This window comes from Kogia breviceps, chromosome 13 (genome assembly GCF_026419965.1).
Source record: "Kogia breviceps isolate mKogBre1 chromosome 13, mKogBre1 haplotype 1, whole genome shotgun sequence".
Taxonomy (NCBI): Eukaryota; Metazoa; Chordata; class Mammalia; order Artiodactyla; family Physeteridae; genus Kogia; species Kogia breviceps.
In genome coordinates, this window is record NC_081322.1 from 1,749,381 (window position 1) to 1,773,346 (window position 23,966).

General features: G+C 39.7%; 1 protein-coding gene across 7 annotated transcripts in view; it reads left to right on the forward strand.

The window, feature by feature from the left end:
• Positions 1–1,734: 1,734 nt before the first annotated feature.
• The window catches only part of IBTK (inhibitor of Bruton tyrosine kinase), a 98,704-nt gene continuing 76,472 nt past the window's right edge, over positions 1,735–23,966 (forward strand). For all 7 annotated transcript variants that reach the window (XR_010836156.1, XR_010836157.1, XM_059083740.2 and 4 more), the window contains exons 1-6: positions 1,735–2,024; positions 10,986–11,672; positions 16,873–16,969; positions 18,100–18,224; positions 21,778–21,888; positions 23,241–23,411. Coding sequence is in view for 5 of the 7 variants with exons in the window: in XM_059083740.2 (XP_058939723.1) it covers positions 11,352–11,672; positions 16,873–16,969; positions 18,100–18,224; positions 21,778–21,888; positions 23,241–23,411 (825 nt within the window). In the remaining 2 variants the exon portion in view is untranslated. The remainder of the gene's footprint in view (positions 2,025–10,985; positions 11,673–16,872; positions 16,970–18,099; positions 18,225–21,777; positions 21,889–23,240; positions 23,412–23,966) is intronic.

Below are 23,966 nucleotides of genomic sequence, written 5' to 3' on the forward strand. Positions count from 1 at the left end.
TTGCTCTGCGGCATGTGGCATCTTCCCGGACCAGGGCTCGAACCCGTGTCCCCTGCATCGGCAGGTGGATTCTTAACCACTGCGCCACCAGGGAAGTCCCGCAAATTATTCTTATGTGTGGGATTATCTGGGTGTATAAGTGTTTTGTTCACTGTTGGATCCCTATGGCTTACCACAAGTGCCTGACACTGGCTATTGTTAAGATGAATGGAATAATTGGAATGGGATTGGAATAATTCTGCTGCTAAGGAAATACTTCTTATTTATAAAAAGTAACATCTACCATTTAGGAAGTGTTACTATGTGCTAGGCGCTCTGCTAAGTGCGATATATCTCTATATAATTACATTTTCACAACCATAAAATGCATTATTGCTCCTATTTTACAAAATGAGGAAACTGAGGCTTCAAAAAAGCGAATTAACTCGTCCGTCCAGCGACTGATAAAAGATTTGACCTTAGGTCAATGCATTCATTTACCTTACTGACTTTACTTGCCATTGCTCGCTTCTTTGTGCACGAATATAAAAGTCATCGTACACAGCTTATTTTCAAAATCACTCAATTTTTACATTACAAATTAGTTTTTGTTACACGTCAAAGAAGGAAGTAGGGCACTTAGAATAAGGGGCAAAGAGACAGAACACTGTACTCGGAGGGGCAGCAGCAGAGCTATTCTCCTTTCCCCTTCACTAACCAGCTGTGTGGCTTTGGGCTTCCGCGAGGCAGGCTCCAGAAAGAGTGAAGCTGAATGGGCAGCCCCTAAGACGACATTTTAGTCCAACTCCGTCGTTCTATAGGTGAAGGAGACTAAGTGACTTGCATAATTGACCACGTAGCAGAGCTGCACAGGCACCTCCTGACTCCTAGTGTTGTTTGCTCTGAGTTCCAGTAACCCTCCCTGAACAAACATTTACTGGGCGCCTACGGTTTCAGGCATTCCCAGGCAGGACGTTTCCTTTTCGCTATCCCTAGTATCGATTATTGGCTACTTGCTGTCCTCCCTAATTTTTTTCACTCGACTGTTTTTTACAACGGCCCTTGGAGGCAGAGTTAAGGGGTAAAAAGCGTAGTACGAGCCCGGCATCAGGCACGGAGTGGCGTAACCTGGTGAGTGGCTTGGCCCGGGTTGGCGGCTGGCCCCGTACAGTGATCTAAGAAGGCAGTGACGCCTTCTGACCGACCCAGGGAGTGACCCCGGAAAATCCAGGGGTGGGAGCGGCCGGGCCGAGACGAGGCAGAGTCTCTTTGAGACCACGCTCTGGGCTTTCCTGAGACCCCACTGGTAGGGCGACGGGAGGAAACTCTCTTAGGTGCAAGGATGCCTACGCTTTTGGTTTCTGCTGCGTGGTGACCAAGGCATCCGTCCAGGTGCCCAGAACTCAGTCTCTCCACCAGGGTTTATCCTGGATTCCAAGTCTCCAGTTGCGGGAAGAGGGAGGTTTCTCCTTGGGCGACTGCTGACCCCGGGAGGGACATTTCCACCAACCCCCGTTGGCCTAGAGTCCTCGGCCGCTGCCTTTCCCCGCTCCCGGCTACTGCTGGCTACCGCAAAGCCGGAGGAGTCAAGTTCCTTTAAGGTGCCAGGGAAAGACCTCAGTTTAGGTGCTGCCACGCGAGGCCTTCTGGGCGGACACCAGCCAATCCTCCACAGGCATACACGAGCCCCAGCCAATCAGCGCCCGCCTTATTCCTGGGTCCCGCCCGTGCCGGCCCTTCCTCCCTGCCCCTCTTCTAGAAGTTGGTAGACACGGCGGCTGTTGCTGCATACACGAGCCCCAGCCAATCAGCGCCCGCCTTATTCCTGGGTCCCGCCCGTGCCGGCCCTTCCTCCCTGCCCCTTTTCTAGACGTCTGTAGACGCGGCGGCTGTTGGTGCAGCCGCTTCCGGAGCTGACCCGGGCCTGGGGATCGGCCTCCACTGGCGCCCTTCGTCTTCTTCTGCTACCTACACTGAGGATGAGTCCCTGCGCGACCGTGTGCCCACCCCGCGGATACCACCGGAGCATTTTCATCTAGCGACTGGTGAGGGAGGGCTCGGCGCGGCCCGACCGTGCGGAACGGGCAGAGGCAACGGCGTCCCTTGAGTTGTGGGGCGACGGGACAGTGTTATCTTTCCGGAGGGTGCGGGTGACCGCGGGCGCCGGTGTCCCGGGTGGGCCGCGGGGAGGGGACTCAGCGGCGCCGAGGCTGCCGGGATCCGCGAGAGGCGGCGCGGGGCCGCCCGCGGGGCCCGGGTCCCGGCGGCCGCCTCCCCGCCGCCGCTTGGAGCTAATGAATGGTCTGTGCGGGCGCCGCGCTACCTTGCGGTCCTGCCTGCCAAGCCCTCCAGCGACGTTGCGCTTCTAGTTTCTGATAGTTGTCTCGTGTCACTTCCCCTGGAGCCTTGAATTTGAAGCCATTCCTCGAGGCGCCCACGTCTCTTATCCCTTTCGTGGCGTCACAGAAGTTTTAGTTTAGTCTGGGGCGGCTAATGATGAAGTTCAGTGTGAATCGACCTGTTATGTGAAAAGGGACCCGTTCTTTTTTGGGGGGATGGGGGGACCCAGGATAGAGGCGTTTTGTTCTTGTATCATGTTGCCGATTTCTAAAAAGTTTTAGTTCATCAGCGAAACAAGTAACCCACGGTATCCGTGACTCTGGATTTCCAACGTAGGTAGTAAAACTTAAAGGTTGTTAGCCGGACAGGATATTTTTCAGGAAGCAGAGATTGATGTAGCACCTTTTTTTTTTTTTTTCCTTATGCCTGGAAGTAGGGCGTTTGAAAGTCGAGATTTCTAAAAGAATGTGACTTTTGTGAGTGGTAGTGTTTCTATGCCCATGATGTGCAAATTCACGTCCTTCCATAGCTCCTTCATCTTTTCACTGCCCTTTTAATTTTAAATTCTTTGATTTTTTAATAGGTTTTAGGAACTGATATAGGGCAGATAAGGGCAGAAAGAGATGTTTTCCAAAAAGAACTATAGTATAGATATTTGCTGAAAGTACAGATATTTAGTCAAAGCCCTTAACTTCAAGGAATTTAAAAAACTGTTCTTCCATTTAAACATTAAAAAACAAACTTGTGTCCAGGCAGACGTACAGAATGGACTTGAGGACACGGAGGGGGAAAGGTAAGCTGGGACGAAGTGAGAGAGTGGCATGCACATATATACACTACCAAATGTAAAATAGATAGCTAGTGGGAAGCAGCCACATAGCAGAGGGAGCAGCTCAGTGCTTTGCGACCACCTAGAGGGATGGGATAGGGAGGGTGGGAGGGAGACGCACGAGGGAGGGGATATGGGGATATACCATAGAGCTGATTCACTTTGTTATACAGCAGAAAGTAACACAACACTGTAAAGCAATTATACTACAATAAAAATGTTAAAAAAACAAAAAACACAACTTTTGTCCAGGGCTTTCAGTATGCTAAATTCTACGTTATGCTTCGGAACCATAAAGTTCAATAGACCATATTACATAAGGAGCTCAGTGTTATTTGGTTAATTATAAATGATGTCAAAGTTAGAGCTTTCACTGCTGTGGCCTCTCCCGTTGCAGAGCGCAGGCTCCGGACGGGCAGGCTCAGCGGCCATGGCTCACGGGCCCAGCCGCTCCGCGGAATGTGGGATCTTCCCGGACCGGGGCACTAACCCGTGTTCCCTGCATCGGCAAGTGGACTCTCAACCACTGCGCCACCAGGGAAGCCCCCCCCCCCTTTTTTTTTTAATCATCTTTTGGCCGTGCCATGTGGCATGCGGTATCTTAGTTCCCCTACCAGGGATCGAACCCGCACCCCTGCCGTGGAAGTGCGGATTCTTAACCACTGGACTGCCAGGAAAGTCCCTTTATTATCATTAATAGGACAGTAATTCTTTGCCACTCCAGAGATGTGCTTGCCCCCTAGAATTTGGGGAATTGTCCAGTTGTGAAACTGGGTTTTGCACTAATAAAACATTGAAGTTTCTATCCTTTGTACCCAGAGAATAATTGAGAAAACAGAATAAAATAAAATATTGATAAAGCTAAATTATTAATTTCCTAAAGTAGTAAGTCTTGATGTTTTAAAATTATGCGAACTATTTTCAGGGCTTACAGAAGGAATTTAAAATTTTTTAAATTCGTCAATTATGAGTCACTATAATTTGTAGCTTTGTGACAGTTAATATAGATACAAGTTTATAGGGAAGATATTTTGATTTTAGAGAGCTCTTTAAAACTACAAGCCTACTTATTGAATACGTATTATATTTCGGGACAGATGTGGGTAAGTACGGCATTCTCTTGCCTGCTTTGAGGAGCTTAGAGTCTTTATGTGTGTAGTCAGGGCCCACACTTTCACAGGGCGTGTTGTCATCCTCATTTTGCAGGTGAAGAAATGGAGGATTAGGAAGATTAAGCTACTTGACCAAGGTTTTAGATAATAGGAACCCAATTCGTAGGTTAATACATGTAAGATAATAGGAACCCAATTCTTAGTTAATACATACAGGGCAATACAGGCTGGAAAGAGGATTAAATTAGTTCATTTACGTAAAGCACTGTGCTTGTTCGCGTGGAAGTTCAACAGATGGTAGATGTAATGTTTGTAAGCCCTGGACAAATTGGCAGCCCTGTAAAGGTTTGGGCAAAAACATTCCAAGCCGAAAGGACCTTGATACAGTTATTGTTTTTTTGATCAGTATATGATATCACTATGTTCCTTTTTCCTTCGTAACTTGGGTGCTTACATGTGCGTGAATTGTCTCATTTATTTTTCAGAACAACTCAGGAGATAAATAGTTTTTATTCCCTTTTTACAAGTGAGAGAATTGAAGCTTGGGCAGCCTTTATGTGCCCAGGGTCACTTAGTTAGTGGTTACTAGCTCAGTGTTCTGAATTCACAGTCTGAACTTTGTGTGCTACGTAGTTGCCAAGTCTAACTGGCATCCTCTTCCTGAGGTCACAAGGCTATTAACACATGAAATATAGATATTGGTTCATTTCGGTCTTGGATCTGTGAGAGAATAGCATGCTCAGATTTGTGTTTTAGGGCGATATCTGAACTCTTCAGCAAGGTTAAATAGGACTGTGAGCCATTGCTGAGGGCCCAGCGTCTACTGGCTGGCGCCTTTGCGGTGGACCAGTCTCAAGGTTAACGATCACCTGTGTAGCTAGCTACACGCTTCCACCTCAGTTTTTCATCAACGCTTCGTATTCACCACATATAAAGCAAAAGTCTTCTCCTTTCATTTCTATTTGCTGCTTTTGTTTCCAGTTTGTTTTATTTTTCTGATGTACGAAGTATTTACCCTTTACTCCTCTTCCCGGCTGCTCTATCTGTAGTCCGGCCAGAAATCGAGTAGTCCACATCTTGTCAACTCAAGGTCCTAAATGTGTTTCTGAACTGCTCACTTTCATTATCCCTGAAGAAAGGCACATAAGGTTGTCTATAATCTAGTTCATCCCTCTGTATATATTAGGCCTTATGCATTTCTGTCTTCTGAGTTACTTAGAATTTTCAGAACGGACCAAGGTGATTTTAGTGCTTTTATATTTACTGTTACTTCTGCCTCAAATGCCCACTGGCCCTGAATTTATCAGGCAAACACATACTCATCTCATCTCCTTTGGGGAATCTTCCCTTTATCCCTCTTGTTGACTCCCCATTCCTATGAGTCACTTGTTATATCTTTATCATAACGTTTTAATCATGTTTTGTTTTTAGTACTTGCTTAAATAAAAATCATTCTCCTCTACCAAACTGTGCCCCACTGATGGTAGAGACTGCGTAATAGAGAATAAATCTTGTTCAGTCAATACAGTTGTTAAATGAGCTATATTTTCACTTAAATATTATCCATGAGTCTGTACTAGAATATCTAGAATATTTAAGTCCTGTGTATTTTTGTTTCCGCAGCACCTTGTGACCTGTGACTGCAGAGGCAGCATAGTGTTGTAGAAACAGCTTGGACTTCACTGTGAGATAGATCTGTGTTTGAATTCTAACTCCTCTTTTACTGTTAGTGTGATTTGGGTGGCTTACTTAACCTCTTTGATGTAAAATATCACATGCTTAATAAGTATTTCCTTTGCTTTCTTTGCCTTCAATAAGCATTTGTTGAAAGCGTGAATAAGATTAACAGTAGGCATTGGGCCAGGAATTTAGGAAAGATGTGAGGGCAGGAGACAGATTGGAGAATTATGAGCACAGGTTAAAGTTAACATGAAGAGATTGAAATTATGCAGGGTGAGTATGAATTAGAGAGGGAAAGAAGACTGAAGGTGGAACATTGAGAGGAGCCTAATATTTGAAGGTCAGGGGAAGGGAAAATGCCCTTGGAAGAAGTGGTAGGAGAGAGGTCCCATGCGTAAATGCTTCAGCGGTTCCCTGTGCTTTCAGTACTCCTTTCTAGATTCCTTACGAGAATGTCGTGGTCATGACTCGAAAGCAGGGAAGTCAAGTAACGTTACCAAAAGGATTTGGCAATTTGGAGGTCATTAGTAACCTTAGTATGTGTGGTTTCACAGGAGAAGAATGCATGGAAACTAGTAGCAGAGACATTGAAGCACAAACATGAACTTTGGAATAAAAATTTGTTATCTTTTTGTTACCGAAGAAATGATAGTAATAAAAGCTGCTATTAGTTGAATGTACATTTGGTAGCAGATACCATGATAAGCAGCTTTATTTATCATTACGGTAACCCTTTGAGGTTGGTGGCATTGTCTCCATTTTCAGGAGAAGAAATGAAGGCTTGGAGAGATTATGTAATTTGTAGAGTTACGTAATTGGTAACAGCTGGCATTGCTATATTTGAATCCAAATATGTAGGATTCTAAGAAATGTTAGCTCTTAGCTCTTACTTAGTCACTTAGTCCCTTCCTAATTTATGTTCATAGTAGTCTGTATGTGCCTCTCTCATTATATATTATGGTATAGTATCACTTTTGTTTATGTTTAATATTCTTTTTTCCCTTTTAAGTGCTTGAATTATGTATAGTAACAAATTAGGGAATTCTTTTCTCTTGTATCTTAATTATTTCCTGTAGGGTTTGAGTTATTCACATAAGCAGTTCCTTTCAGGTATTAGGAAGACACTGAAAACACAAAGATGGCAAAATTTTAGAGCCTCAAAGGGCTGAAATTAACTACATGTGACTATTTTGCCATCTGTCATGTTTTCCAGTTTAAACAGTTTAAACTACTTGAGGCTTTGGTACTTTTTTCTTCATGTCAACTAACTACCAAGCACTTTGCTTATTTATATGTAGTCTAGTAGAAACAGAACTGGAGCTAGAAAGGACTAGGAGTTGTCTGGTTCTGTGCTATCATTTCCAGATGGGGAATCAGAATAGTTAAGAACTAGTTAGGTTTAGGATTTCTGACTTTGTGTGGTTTGAAATGGGAGTGGAAAATACAGATTTGGAATATTTATGGCTGGTGCACAGAAATTTTTCCTGTACATATATGTAAACTCACTTGTGTCACTCTAAATAGTTGTATAACCGTTTTTCCTCTGTCATTCAGATAAATACAGTAGTCTCTTGGTATCACCGGGGCATTGGTTCTAGGACCCCATCGGATAGCGAAATCTACAGATGCTCAAGTCCCTTATATAAAATGGCATAGTATTTGTATATAATCTACATATATTCTCCAGTATACTTTAAATCATCTCTAGATTACTTAGAATATCTAAATACAATGTCAGTGCTATGTAAATACGGTTGAACCTTGAACAACATGGGTTTGAAGAGCATGGGTCCACTCACACTCGGATTTTCGTCAGTAAATGTGTACTGCAGTACTACAGGGTCTGCCTTTGGTTGAAGTTGCAGGTGTTGAACCGTGAATCCAAGGAACCTAGTATAGGGAAAGCCAGCTGTAAGAGGGTCATTGTGTTGTTCAAGGGTGAACTATAGTTGAAAATGCTATGTAGATAGTTGGCCAGGATGAGGCAAATTCAAGCTTTTCTTTTTGGAACTTTCTGGAATTTTAAAATATTTTCAGTTGAAGCTTGGTTCAGTTCACGGTTGTGGAACATGCAGATATGGAGAGCCGACTGTATTTTTAAAATAAATTAAAATGGAAAAAATATTCTGTGGAACTTAATTTGATACCTTGGAGAAGAGAATTTATGTAGAATTTCTACCATAAAAACTTTAAAATCTAGGCACTATAGATGGGTTCACTACTAATTTAAAATCCAGAGCACAAAAATATTGAAAGAAGAAGATAATTAGGAGATGATAAATAAAAAGATGATGGAGAAATGCTTAGAGTAAAGTAGTCCACTCTAGATATAAAATTTCTAATGTATTGGTGGTTAGTTTTCTAACAGGAAGTGAAGCAGCTGAAGGCTAGTAGCTTTTCAAGTAGTTGACAATGATACTTCATTTCTCCAGATCTGAATGGGCAAAGCAGACACATTAGCATATTGGAAAAAAGCTAGAGGCTCATGTATGATGGTTGAGTTTCCTAGACTTTCCTGTGCCCTCTTTAGTCAATATATTAGCACTTATTTATATTTTTAAGATGTTTATTTTAAAATAGGTATACATATTCATGGTAAAGCATTCAGAAGAGGTTAGTAGTAGTAAAAAGTAAGTCTGCCTTCCATATCTGTCTCCAGCCATTGGTGGTCTTCCCTAGAGCAACCACTATTAACCATTTTCTTGTGTATTCCTCCAAACATCTTTCATGCATATTCAAGCATAAATATATATTTACATGTACATTTTCTCATACGTGGAATTACAGATACATCTAGTTTTAAGAGACAGTTTACAATATATTTTGCAGATTATTTCATATTAGAAAATGTATAGCTACTTTATTCTTTTTGATACATGAATAATCTTCTGTTGAATGGACATGCCATAACTATCTTTTAACTATTTAGGTTTTTTCCATGCAGTGATGCAATGAATGTTCTTGTACTTATGCCATTTCACACATGGATATAGTTTTACAGGATAAATTCTTAGGAGTAAAACTGAGTCAGAAGGAATGTGCATTTTACATTTTATTAAATATTACTAAATTGCTGTCCATAAAGACTGTACTGATTTATACTCACCAACAATGGAGTAGAGTTTCTATTTCTTCACAACCTTGTCAATACATAGTAATATCAATCTTTTTGATCTTTGTCATTCTGATAGATAAAAATGGTGTCTCATTATAGTTTTAATTTACATCTCTTTTGAATGATGTGAGTCTCTTTCTTTTTAAAAATCCATTTAAATCCACCCCCGCCTTTTTTTGAGAAATGTGGTCATATTCTTTGACTTTTATTCTGTTGGTCTCAATGATTTGTAGAGATGATATTTTAAGGAAAAATTTTCTCCTTTTTTGTCTTTAAAATTTTTTATGTATGTTTTAAATACTTGTAGTGTTTAAATACATGTAGTCAAGCATACATCTTGGTAAAAGATTACTGCTAATCACAAAGAACAGATACCTCATGTTAATGATTTTAGTGTTTTCCTGTGTATGGGGAGGTGCAAGAAGAATCTGATCTTCTTACCTACCTAGGAGCCTGTAGATCCAAAGCATAGAATGCTTCATCCTGTCTTTCCCATCCTGAATTTCCCTCAGGATGTGCTGTCAGTGGGCTTCTGCAGTGGGTTGCAACTTAACCTTTTGTGTTACTGCATGATGAGCGACACTCTTCTTTAATGGTTAAAGCAAATGTACAATGTGTGTTTGACAGGCCACAAGACCGGGCTGTTTTAGTTATTAGCATATAGTTCAAGCCAAGTCACGTATAAGCCAGAATGACTTCCCCATATCTCAGTATGTGAAAACTTTTTCTATCAGTGGAAAGTTTGTTTGTTTTTAACATGGTTAGTTAAATTTATTGATATTAGCAACAATAACAGAGCAGATAATGCAAAACTGTGGCCATCTGAAAAACAATATCAAGGTGGCTTTGAAGTGCATTTCTTTTAAAAGTTACCTTTGAAATGGACAGGTGACTACAATTCCAGGGCTTGAAAAGCACTTCAAACACAGGAATAGCACAAAGTCATCTCTCTCTCTCTCTCTCTCCTTTCCTCCCTTCCTGCCCTCCTCCCTCTCTCTCTCATTTTCTCTCTCTCCTGTCAAATGACAAAATTAAAACAATTTAGTAACGACTTGGGTGTCCTTTTTTCGAGGGGAAGCATGGATTGCGGCCAGGGCGGGGTGGGGTGGGGGAGTCAGTGCTCCCTGGCAGTGAAGCAGTCTTCCAAGGGATTTTGGGCAAGAGAGACTTACAGAATGTTAGAAGAGGCAACCCTGAAGCAGGGTGCGCTCGGCCAGAAGATGGGGGATGTGGTTTCCTAATAAGCATGTAAGTCCTGTTTTCTAGAGTGAGGTGGAGGGTTGGTTGGTGTTAGGTTTCCTTGACAGGTGTGTCCTGTAGGTGCAGACTGACAGGTTTAGATTTGTGATGTGGGTGAGGCCACTCGTGTGGCCTCCGTTTTGGGGGTCCTGATTAAATGCATTAACGTCATCACTCCACATGTACGTGTCTGGATTCTGATATAAAGTGTGAGGGAAGTCACATAACTTAGACGTACCACGGATGCGAGAGCCCTTGGACCCTTCCAGTTATCTGTATGGTAACCTTTGTAGAATCCGGGCAAACAGGCTGGAGGGTTGCTGCCAAGTGGATCCACTTCCCTTTCCTCCTCAACTTTCTTGGGTGGAGGTGGATGGAGCCACCTTTCAATCAGGCTTGTGGCCGAGCAGAACTAACCTCCCTTATCAAAACTGGGAGAGGAGGTCGAGCTTTTGTCAGTGAAGCTCTATCTTTGCCACACATTCCATGGGGAGAAAATATCACAGGGAAGGAGGAGCGGCTAACGTCAGTCAGATTCTATCGGTGAGGAGTTGCTAGGCTCATTTATTTGCTTGTTTGTTTTTGAAATAGGAATTAGGGGCACTTAAATATAGAAGTAATTGTATTGTAAAATACTTGAGCAAGAGATAGATTGTGTATTTTTCACTTTATCTTTCTCCTTCTCTTATAGGTCACACTTGCAATTATGGATATTTAAAAGGATCGGACGGTGTGGAGGGGGAGTTCCCCTCCTCCTCCCCCTTGGTGCTTGACTCCAGGAATAATTTATAAACTGTGGAAGGTTTTTTTTAAAATAAAGAACTTGTGTTTGATATAAACTTTATAGGGCTATTTATAATTTTTGGATTTAAGTGCCAAAATAAATTGTACAAATCTATATAGTTTTATACTGTTGCCATGAGGATTAAATTATAATCCTAAACAGGCCATTTATTCTCTATAAATCTTTCTGAATAGCACCTTTGTGTCCTGGCTTTTTTATTTTTAAAAATTATCTGACTGTTGAGAAGAAGTAAGCTGTATAAAAACAATTAGGATGAATTCTTCCATCCCTGACTGCACGTCAAAATGTCGATCCCTGAAGCACGCTTTGGATGTCCTTTCTGTGGTAACAAAGGGCAGTGAAAACCAGATTAAGGCCTTTCTCTCCAGTCATTGTTACAATGCTGCAACTATCAAGGACGCCTTTGGCAGAAACGCCCTCCACCTTGTTTCCTCCTGTGGAAAGAAAGGAGTGTTAGATTGGCTTATTGAGAAAGGAGTGGATCCACTGGTGAAAGACAAGGAGTCAGGATGGACAGCTTTGCATAGAAGTGTTTTTTATGGACATATTGATTGTGTTTGGTCTCTATTGAAGGTAAGTGTCATTTGTTTATTTAAAACTGTTTGGTCTGGCATGTGTTTTTCTTAATCTTTTTCATATATTCATATTCCACTTACTTTCCAAAAGAGATTTGAGTTCTTATCAATTGTTTGATAGCTTTTACTATTATAACTCATCTTTAGAATTCAAATCTCATACATCCTTTTATTTTTTATTTTTTAATTTTTTTTGCGGTGCGCGGGCCTCTCACCGTTGTGGCCTCTCCCGTTGTGGAGCACAGGCTCCGGATGCGCAGGCTCAGCGGCCACGGCTCACGGGCCCAGCCGCTCCGCGGCACGTGGGATCCTCCCGGACCGGGGCACGAACCCGCGGCAGGCGGACTCTCAACCACTGCGCCACCGGGGAAGCCCTCATACATCCTTTTAATTTAAACCTTTTATGATGTAAAATTTTAAACATATACCAAAGTTTACAATGTATCATGAACTGTTGGCCAGTTTTGTGTTATGTAGGACTCCAGTGACTTTCTCCACCCCATGTTATTTTGAAGTAAATCCCACTTTGTCATTTACTCAGTACTATTTATCTTTTAGTATTTTTAAGAAATACAGTTTCCTTTTGTATATTATTATCTACTTTAAAAGGGCACTGGTTATTGAAATCACTTAGGGGCTATGTTTTGAGTAGTGTGTTTATTTCTTGTTTGGCTAGGATAAAGTTTTTATAGTTCTTTAAAAAAATAATTAGAATCAGGGCTTCCCTGGTGGCACAGTGGTTAAGAATCTGCCTGCCAATACAGGGGACATGGGTTCGAGCCCTGGTCCAGGAAGATCCCACATGCCGTGGAGCAACTAGGCCCGTGAGCCACAACTACTGAAGCCCACACACCTAGAGCCCGTGCTCCGCAACAAGAGAAGCCACCGCAATGAGAAGCCCGCGCACCGCAATGAAGAGTAGTCCCCGCTCGCCGCAACTAGGGAAAGCCCGCGTGCAGCAACAAAGACCCAACGCAGCCAAAAATAAAATAAATTTATTTAAAAAAAAAATCTACCTCTAAAAAAGAGAGTCAGTTTATTTTAAATTTTCCATCAGGTAGATTAAATCTAGGTTTGTTGTACTGTTTAGCCAAATAATATGAATTGTTTTGATATATAGCCCGATGGATGTCATTTCACTAATGAATGCAAATTTAAAACGGTTAGAAGTCATGAGTTTTAAATTGAACAATTAGCTTGTGTGTATGTAGGCATTTAGTCGTGTTTGTGGAGGAGCAGAGAAGAACAAAGCAGTTCCTGTCCTCAAGGCACTTGTGGTCACATTAGGGCATTCGGGTGCTTATCTTCAGTGTCTTTATCTTTGGTGTCTGTTTTTTGTTTTTGTTTTAAATTTTATTTATTGGTTGGTTGATTGATCGATTGATTGATTGGCTACGTTGGGTGACCGTTTCCGAGCGGGCTTTCTCTAGTTGCAGCGAGGGGAGGCTACTCTTCCTTGCGGTGCGCGGGCTTCTCATTGCGGTGGCTTCTCTTGTTGTGGAGCACAGGCTCTAGGTGTGTGGGCTTCAGTAGTTGTGGCATGTGGGCTCAGTAGCTGTGGCGCACGGGCCTAGTGCTCCGTGGCGTGTGGGATCTTCCTGGACCAGGAGCGCAGGCTCAGCAGCTGTGGCGCACGGGCCTAGTTACTCCGTGGCACGTGGGATCTTCCCGGACCAGGGCTGGAACCTGTGTCCCCTGCATTGGCAGGCAGATTCTTAACCACTGTGCCACCAGGGAAGTCCTGGTGTCTGTTTTTGACTTCAGAAAAATTGTTTACATAGTGGTCTTTAGGTGGTAACATTTACTGATCAAAATAATTTTCAGTATGTGTTAATAGCAAAATATCCTTTTTTGGAGCTAAAGTATCTAGGTTTACTACTTACTGAGTCTTCTTGGATGAGTTACTAAACCTTGAACCTTAGTTTCATCTATAAAAAGAGGATAATAGTGGTACCTTCCTTATTGTTTTTCCCCCCAGGGAGTTTCAGTGAAGAAAAACTTCTCTTAAGTTTATTAATAGTAGTGTTAAATTCCTCTTACATCTAAAACCTTTGGGTATCAGTTTAATTCCCGTATTGTAATCTCTTTTATAGGAAAAGCTGTGTTAGTAAGAGTTACAGCATCTGTCAGCTCAACTTTACCCTTTCCCACCAGTTTCTGCTGGAAAATTGGATGACTGCCAATCCTTTCAAGCTTGAGAGCGTCCTTGGATTTTCTGCGGTCCTAGGGGTTGCCGTTCCTGTGTTAGGATTTGGGGCTTCAGTTTGAACTGGGTTCTGGTCTGAACTTTGGACCTTCCCTCCCTTTGGGTTTCATTTCCCTTTAGAAATCCTCAGTCATCCTCGCCACTCTGGCTGGGAGAAGCCAGGAGATTGTGCCTTGGGCCACCTTGCTCTCGGCTTGACTGTCTTATTACCACCGGAGTCCTTCTGATCCGTGATAGACGCTTCACACGGGTGCTTCCCACTGACGGCAGTATTCCCGCAGAAACCTCCCGCAGCCATTTAGTATTCGCCTGCTGCTGTAAGCCACCTGCGTTTTTTCAGCACAGACTTCTTCCCCCTTTTAACACTCCTTTAATTGGAAGGGCTGCAGTGATAGGGGTGTTCATGTCCGTTCCACTTCTGGTGATAGCGCGAGCATTTGAGGTGTTATGGACTAGCAAAAAGAGACTATACAGAAAAACACATTTTAAATGAATGACATTTGATAAAAGCTTTATAGGTATGAAATTTTAAAATTAAGTGCTGAAATTGTACAATAAATAAACACCCATGCTATCAGTTCCTGATTGCCAAAGATAAAAAACCTCAGCAGAAACTTCTTGTCTACCAAAAGCCAGAGTAGAAACAGCATATCTTATGCAGCTTTTCATTGCCTTCTTGATTCCGTGACAGGAGGCATGTTTATGTTTGTAGGGTCCTGCTGTGTCTGTTACCTCTATACCATTTTTCTTTTATATTGGTGGTTTACTTATATTACTAACCTGGAAGAACTTGCTTTAATTTTTCCCATTTGTAAATGGAAGAACTCGCTGAATCATAAGATTGTGTAGATTAAGTGATATACTGTTTGTAAAGTATTTGGAATACATTGTTTTTTTAGTGCCTAATGTGTATTAGGCAATGATCTAAGTGCTATGCTAGGGATATTGTAATGGGGAAAAAAAAGACAGAATCCTTTTCTTTGCTTGTTTGTTGGTTGTTTTTTTGGTTATACTTAGATACTATTTAATAAGGTAATGAACTTACCTACTATTTTGGGGATATGTAAAGGGGTGATCTTTTAGTAAATGGGATAGACTAGACAACACACTGATCCTACTACCTTTAGAGTTTAAGGTGAGCATATTAGAAAGTGTCAGAGACCACCATATGTAGGGAGCTGTAAAGGCAAAAAAGTGTTCCTAGTCCTTTATGCAGTTGGGGCTACTTAGGATGATGCAACTGTATGTAGTCTTATTAGGGTCCAGTTGGTATATATATAAAGTTTAGGACAAATTTATAAAACTGATACAGTAAACTCTCCAGGGATCTAAGTTTCTGGGATCCTATTTGCCAGATTCGTAGCTTGGAACACTCTGCCCTGGAATCTACCCTTCCTACCCTTATAAAGGCCAAGCTCAGGTCTTCCCACATGGATTTATTATATCTGACTTTGAAAGTAGTAGGCAACATACACTTTTTTTTTTTTTTTTTTTTGCGGTATGCGGGCCTCTCACTGTTGTGGCCTCTCCCGTTGCGGAGCACAGGCTCCGGACGCACAGGCTCAGCGGCCATGGCTCACGGGCTTAGTTGCTCCGCGGCATGTGGGATCTTCCCGGACCAGGGCACGAACCCGTGTCTCCTGCATCGGCAGGCGGATTCTCAACCACTGCGCCACCAGGGAAGCCCCAACATACACTTTTAAATTTGTTAAGATCTTAGATCACTTCTGAATTTTGTTTTATTTGTTAGCTCACTAACGAGTATTTTTGTTCATTGACAACCCTTGTGAAATCAAGTGTTATAACCATCTGGAACCATCTTGATTTTAATTTATTAAAATCCATTGTTACGAGGTAAGAGGAGATTCTCTTTCTTAAGTAACCCAAAAAGAGTATTCCAGTATGTTGTGGTTAGAGTTTAAAAACTTCATGGTTCATCTCAACCTGTAACTGCCCAGGTAAACTGTGTGTGTAGATGGATAGGCAGTGATCACTCACACGAGTGAAAATTATTGTTGAATGCCTTATTGAACTACCAGCAAATATTAAAAGTTATTTATGAAAATGAGTACATTTTGTATTTAAAAAACTATGTAGTAATAATAATATGAGTTGAACATTGCTCTATTTCTCCCCTCCTCCAGTTATATTTTAAAAACAGTAAATATGGTGCTAGGGATAGGGTGTGCTAATAACTGCCTTAAATAAATGGGACAGAAAATGTTCTGTTTCATGTTTGAATTCTGGAGATATAACTACAGATTAAATTCATTCTTAAAACACACACACACGTGCATTCTCAGGGTTTTTTTTTTGATACAATCTAACTATAAGTGATAAGAGACAATGCTCTGAAAATTTTAAGTGGAAAAATATAAAAATATGTATCACACAAGTAGAAACAAAAGAATATAATTTTCTTCATGTCAGTAATAGATGTAATAGAATTCAAGGCAAAAAGGTGGAGCATAGGTGATCACATTATATACAGTAAATCCTAAAAAACATATATATAAAAAGTAAGTATTGTTTGCCATTGTATAGAAATCTTTACAGCCCTTAGCTGGATGTGGAGTTTGGCTCTTTAAATACGAAAAAAAAAAAGCATGTGTGTGTGTACATACACATGTAGACCCAGAGCAAAAGTTAGGGCCTTCTCGGTAACTGACCTGCCTTATCACAGAAAACTTTCATATCTAGTTCATCTTGATTTTTTTTTTTCATTTTGATTTTAAATGTTATTTTATTTGTTCACGTTTTCTGGTTCTTCTTTATTTCCCCAAGAATTGGATATTCAATTTCTCTTAGTTTTCTTTTATGTGAGAAATAAATGTGTATGAGCATAGGAGATAATTGTTATTAAATGTTTATTTTTAATGTATTTATGGGTTTGATCATCTGACTTTTTGATAAATTACTGATTATAGGTAAATGATTAAAAAATACATATATATTGATATATACACACACATATTTTTTCCTTTTTTTTAAGCGTGGTGTTAGTCTGTATATTCAAGATAAAGAAGGCTTGTCAGCTTTGGATCTTGTAATGAAGGATAGACCAGCTCATGTAGTATTCAGAAATACCGGTAAGAAAATTCCACAAATATATTCCATTGAGGTACAGCTTAGAAAAGTTAAATGAAATTTTATTGTTATAGAAATACCTGAGAAAATTTGTGTGGATATCTGCAAAGAACTTTTACTCTGGTATATGTTGGTTGATAACTCTGGTTTTCTTTCAGAGCACTTTGGTTTATTTTACATTTTTCAGATTCAATGTTCATTTCTTTGTATAAGTGTAAAAACACAACCTAAAAAGGGAAGGCAGCTAGAATTGTAACTACTCTAAAGCCATTGATGTGCCTTCAGAAAGTAGCGGCCTTTGAGGTAGAGGGGAAAGGAAGTGATTCTTCTACGCACGTGTTCCTTCTTCTCATTGCACTTAACCTCTGCAGTGTTTTCGCCCTGTGAGCTTTGGTAATGGAAATTCACTGAAAAGGAGAAGAGATTTAAATGGGGGCACTAGTTAATTTTGCATTTTAACTAGTCAGCAAGCTAAGTAACGACATGTTCTTCATTTTTATTTCTGTCTTGGACACTATATTGCAAGTTACAGTTACAATTCCATTCAAGAACTTTATAAGCCTTCCAAAATAAAAATGAAGATTTGTATCATATTAGCTGTGATTAAGTTTTAGCCCAGTTTAATGGATATTGGCCTAATCTCTAGAGTGATTTTGCATCTATCAGGAGTAAACTATTGGAAGATGATGCTTCTGTAGAAATAGGAACTAATATCATGTTTGCTTCATTTAGAACATTTATATATTAAATGTTTTAATAACATTTTACATTTAAATAATTATATGTATTATTTTCATGGAAACTAGGTGGATATGGCGGGTGGTATTTTAATCATTTGGCAGTTAAACTTTAACCGCTAAAGAAACAAGGGTGAAGTGTTAGATTGCTTACATTGGGACAGGCCTGTGCTGAATTGGATTTTCTGATTTCTATTATTAGAGTTAAATAGTAAATTATTAGATTCATAATTTAAAAGAGAGGGTTGGTCGTATCTTTCTAAATGTGGTAATTAAATTAGTTTTTGTGAAGAATCATGTTTGAGGTAAACTGATGAGTGGAGTATATCTGTAATTAAACTACACTGATACTTGTTTAAAATGTAAAAGAGGATAAAAACTAATTTTCATTTTAGATCCTACGGATGTCTACACTTGGGGAGATAATACAAATTTCACCCTGGGTCATGGAAGCCAGAATAGCAAGCATCATCCCGAGTTGGTGGATCTGTTCTCTCGGAGTGGGGTTTATATCAAGCAGGTATATTGAAATACAGTCTGAGTACTTTCAGAGATTAAAAAGAACGTTTGTATTTGATAGCTTATCTTTTCATTCGGATTCTGTTAACTTTGGTGAAGGCACGGTAACATATTTGAATGAAGAAATTGATCAACAGAACTTTACTAATTCTTTTTAGATTTTCTTAGTCTTAATCATATTTAGACTGTAAAATATCATAAAACTATGAGGTGTTTGTGTAAAGCATGTTAGAAGTTAGAAGGCATTATACAGGTATTAATTTTAAAAAGGTAGAGCTTGTGTTTATTTTCTAGCTTTTCTTTTTACTTAATTGATTAGAATTCTTCAGATTGTTTCTCAAGTGAATTTGTTGTTGATACTCAAATGAAGTTTGTTATTAGTTTTAGGTAAGTGAACCTGAGTTCTTAAATATAAGTAATTGTAAAATTTTAATTGATAATTGTAAAGGTTTGGTCTTTGGCCTTACATCATTGTTCTGGATGATTCCACTTCAGTGGATTTTGCTACTGTTGACATACTCCTCTTTCTCTGCAACTCTCTTTGCGTGTGTGTGTGTGTGTGTGTGTGTGTGTGTGTAAGTGTAATTTGTATCTCTAGCCTCAACCTTTCTTCCTCTTGAGTTTCATTTCAGTTGTACTCTGGACATTCTTTCAAAGTTTTAAAATTTAACTGTCTGAAGTGCTAATTTTGCCACTCCTACACATTCTCTACTTAATTTTTAAAGCTATAAATCTCAATTTCTGAATCCTGAAAATTACACCTCAGAATATGTCTTTTGAGTTCATGTCTGCGTGATTTTTTTTCCTGATGTAATCGCTAATGTCATTCCCCTTGGATTCCCCCAAATACTTGGATTATACATTATATGGCCACCATATTTCGGGTTCTGTAGAACACTGTTTTTCACGCCAAAAGTCATTAGTTAATGTATCACAAAAATGAAATAGAAGAGTTAAACTCCAGAGAATATTAAAATTTGAGAGGCCAGGAACAGGAGCCCACACGGGAATGAAGAGTGACTAGAGAAGTAGAGAGTAGAGTGGTGTCCTGAAAGCTGGGATTCTGACTGGCCATCTACGCAGACCTCCAGGGAACTTAGGAAACGGAAAGGACTTGGGATGGACCAGAGTCAAAAGCCTGGGGTCAGAGTCTCTAGTGAGTGTGAGGAAAGCTGTTAGAGCAGGGCTGGCTGCTCTTCCTCACCTAGTGCAGAGCCTTTGGTGGATGTTGCTAATCAGTCCCTGCATACTCTTGTTCTCCCCCCTCCCTCCCTCCCTCCCTCTTCTCTCCCCTCTCTGTTTTAAACTGAACTTGAACAGGTGCTCAGAATTCACCCATCAGCAGCCACTAATGATTGATCAGAGTTGAGGCACTTAGAAAGATACCTGTTTTCCTTTTCTGACTTAGTACATGATATAGTCAGATTTCACGAGGTGAGATTTTTCAGGAGCAGAGATTTTTACACAAAAGTGAAGGAATAATGGTGGCATTAGGAAACGGGCTGATTGTACCTTCTGATCCTAAGATATATGTTCTGTAGAAGAATCGGGCATATTCCACTTGGTAGGGTTAAGGATGAAGCAGTATACCCGAAGAGAAGACTACATTTCCGTTAAGGCAAGGATGAGAGTATTTTGTGAAGAAATTAAGGATGGAAGGGATTTTTTTTTTTTTTTTTTAACTACGAAAAGGAGGGTTGAAACACAAGCACTATGGATAGGTTTGAGAGGAAGGAAAGCAGTGTAAATTTCAGTAAGAAAAATGGAAGCAAATTAATGGGACTATTTACTGAGCACCTGTTACATTGAGAGCCCTATAACTCGCTGAAAAAGGGCTGATTCTGTAGTGTAGTACTAGACGAATTAGCTGCCGTGGGACAGAGGTGATGATTATTAGCATAATATACTCCTGAGAATTAAGGTGAAAATCCATGATCAGTTACCTCCTTGAAAAATTCAGAGGTTTTAAAGTTGGAGGTCTTATACTCTGGTATTGGTTGTTTTGTAGAAGTCAGAGATGATAGAATGGCATTCTAATATTGAATATAGAATTGAACAAAATGTATTACTTCTGGTTTCATGAAATAATTTTTCTCTTACAGATTGTAACTTTGTATTACACATTTGAATACAATTTGGGGTTTTATTTTTAGACTTTTCAGGTATTTGTGGTACAGCTAAATAAGATAGTAATTTTTGCATTATCATAGGCACATGTATTTATAGAACTCGCCCAGTGGTTTAGGGATATGTGTAAACAGAGCTTGCAATTCAGCTTGTAACCTTTTTTTTTTTTTGGCTGCACTGGGTCTTCATTGCTGCGCACAGGCTTTCTCTAGTTACTGCGAACAGGGGCTGCTCTTCACTGTGGTGCGCGGGCTTCTCATCGCGGTGGCTCTTCTTGTTGCGGAGCACAGGCTCCAGGCGTGCGGGCTTCAGTAGTTGTGGCGTGCAGGCTCAGTAGTTGTGGTGCATGGGCTTAGTTGCTCTGTGGCATGTGGGATCTTCTGGACCAGAGCTTGAACCCGTGTCCCCTGCATTGGCAGGCGGATTCTTAACCACTGCGCCACCAGGGAAGTCCATGATTTTCTTATTTTTCCAAAGGACCCTGACTTTCTGCAAAATAACTCTAGGATTTTTTATTTCTTAATCCTTTTTTTAATATCCTAAGTTAGAAATATTTATGGGTGGCATAAGAGATGTAAATGCAGATTATTTTTAAAAATAAAAAAGGATTTTTAGATAGTATTAAGGTAAAATAGGTATACTGATGCATTGAAAAATAGCAGTGTGGCCTGCAGGTTAGGTATGTAAGTGCATGCATATTTAAAACTGCTGTTGGTTTCCTATTATTGCCTTCTGCTGATGCAGTTCAACCCTTTTAGTAACCTTGTTTTCTGGTAAGAATGTATGAAAATGGAACTGTTTATCAGAGGGCAAGGAGGGTTCTGGGAAGGAAGTGGGGAAAAGAGAAAAGTTTGAAAATTAGTGTAAAATTATTTAAAGCCATGTAATTATATTAAAGATACATTAGACAAAATCAGAGGTATCAAAAGCACATACTGTTTACCCCCCACTCCCTGTTTATAAGGTGATGTTGAAAAAATACTCTTAAGGCATTTTCACTATTTTCTTTAGTGATAATCACTATTTGGTAATATTTATGCTTCATATTTTACTGTGTTCAGTTCTTGCTGTTTGAGATTTTATGAAATTGGAAAACAACTGGCTACTACTTTTTGTAGTTGATACTTAAGATTTGCATTTTCCTTTGTTTAGTCTCTTGTGGGTAACACATGCTTAATTCCTTCTAAATTTTTCTTCCCCGACTGTCAGTGTTTTTAGACATAGTTTTAAAATAGACCACCATATATTACAAATTTTTATTACAGAAAACTTTAAACATGTACAATGTAGAGAGAACAGTATAATGATTCCTAATGTACCCTTTATCTAGCTTAAACAATTAGTAATATTCTGTTATTTCTTTTTTACAAAATAAAGGATGTTTTATTCACAGAAGTTTAATTAAATATTCTCTTGTTTTCCTGTAGGTGGTGCTTTGTAAATTTCACTCAGTGTTTCTGTCTCAGAAAGGGCAAGTTTATACCTGTGGTCATGGTCCTGGAGGACGATTAGGCCATGGAGATGAACAGACATGCTTGGTAATTGAAGTGTCATTATACAGTTTAGGTAACTTTGGTAAAATTGTATAAACTGGAAACTTCAGTTAACTAAAAAATTTTTTTGACCAACTATAAGGAGAAAATAATATACCGACTGATAATAGAGTTTAGAAGATCAGTTACTTTCCTGGTATATTGTGTTCAAAATAAGGATTTAGATATGATGCAAAATTCTAAATCATCAAAGACAAATTATATTATATAGCAAACATTGAGTCAGGAGAGTACATAAATAAGCTTTAAAATATTTCCATAGTTGAACTTTAGAAAATCAAACTAATTGTAAAACTCTTTTCCTGTAGTCCAGGGTCCAAGTTTTTATTCATTTTTAACTTCTCATTAAGGTATTTGTGGTCTGAAAATCGGGCCAATATTTTCATTGTATAATCACAAAATTGACTCTTAACGCTACTGAAGCTTAGTGCTAATTGAAAGAGACCTAATAATCATTACATTCAGGAAAGTTATTTCCTCACTAGGTTATTTTTACGGTAAGTGTTTTTTGAGGGGACTGCTGGCATCTTCATCAGTTAAGAGGTCTTTAAAAATGAGAGAGAGCTATGGGAGTCTCTTCCACTTTGTGAGGGTATGTTACGTTTTAGGCATCGTTCATGCTTTCCATGCAATATCATTACCTTGATTTAAGCCTAACAACAGCCCTGTGAGGTTATAGGCCTTATTATCCTCATTTTATATACAATGACAATAATAATAGCACTCATTTATCAATTGTTTACTCTGAGCCAGAGAGTGTTGTGTTTTGTACTTACTAACTCATTTACTCCTTGTGCTGATTTTTTAATCATCCAAAGTACTATTATTATTTTGTGTTCAGATGGAGAAAATGAGAGAAGATAAGAGGTTTGTTTGAGATCAAATAGCTGGTAAATGACAGAATTAAGATTTGAACCCAGAACAGATGACTTTAAAGGAATATGGTATCGTATGTTTGGTTATGCATTGAAGGGCTGCATTGGTTCCTGTATTCTTATTTATTTCTTCACTACACCAGTGAATACTTTGGCTGAAGAGCTCCCTTTTTTCAAACCAAACACATTTGCACTTGGTGTCTGATAAACGATAAGGGCTGAAAAATCATTTATTGGATCAAACTGTTTTATTGAAATGTCTTACTGGGATTTTGTATTTTACTTACACAGCAGTGTCCATTAAGCTTATCTCCCCCTTGCTGCATTGTACAGTTTGCCTACGATAGATACAGCCGTATAGCAGTCGTGTCATTTGGGATGTGGTATCATAAGGTTCTGTTTGTGTTTTGTACTTTATATAAATGGTTAATGTAATGTACTAAAGTTAATTTTATTTTGTAGGTCCCCAGGCTTGTGGAAGGACTGAGTGGTCATAACTGTTCTCAGGTGGCAGCTGCTAAGGATCATACTGTTGTATTAACTGAAGATGGATGTGTTTATACCTTTGGTCTAAATATTTTTCATCAGTTAGGAATCATTCCTCCACCTTCCAGTTGTAATGTACCCAGACAGGTAAACTTCTCTTTTATAAATAATAAGGTGACCAGTGGTCTAAAAGCTGTATGGACAAAAAAGTGGAAGGCATTGACAGAGCAACTTATTTTACTTGTATTCAGCAGTGTGTTTCTTCAGTGGTATATATTTTATTTTTCACAGGAGAAATTAAGCATAGTAACGTACAGATTAACATTTGTTTGGAGTGAGAAAGAAAGCACTTGGGGAATTAGGCAGCAAACTGCCTTAGATTCAACTTGTAAGTGTTCATAAGCACCGGGGAATTCAGATATTTTGGGCTTGAAACAAATAATTGTGAGGCCCTCCTTAAGAAAAAAATAGAAATTTTATAAGTAAAAAATGGGCCATGTAAATGAGGCGTCCAGAAACTTAAGCTTATTGGCTTCATGGTAGATCTGTCTCTGTGCAGAAATCGTACCTGGCAAGTTTATGTGAGGGAACATAGGTCTAAAAGCAACTGTTTTTGTTCTGTTTTCCCTTTCCCATTTGTACAGCCACCACCAGAGGGTGGCCTTTCCTCAACCTCAGGGACCTAGTACGCAGGCCAGGACT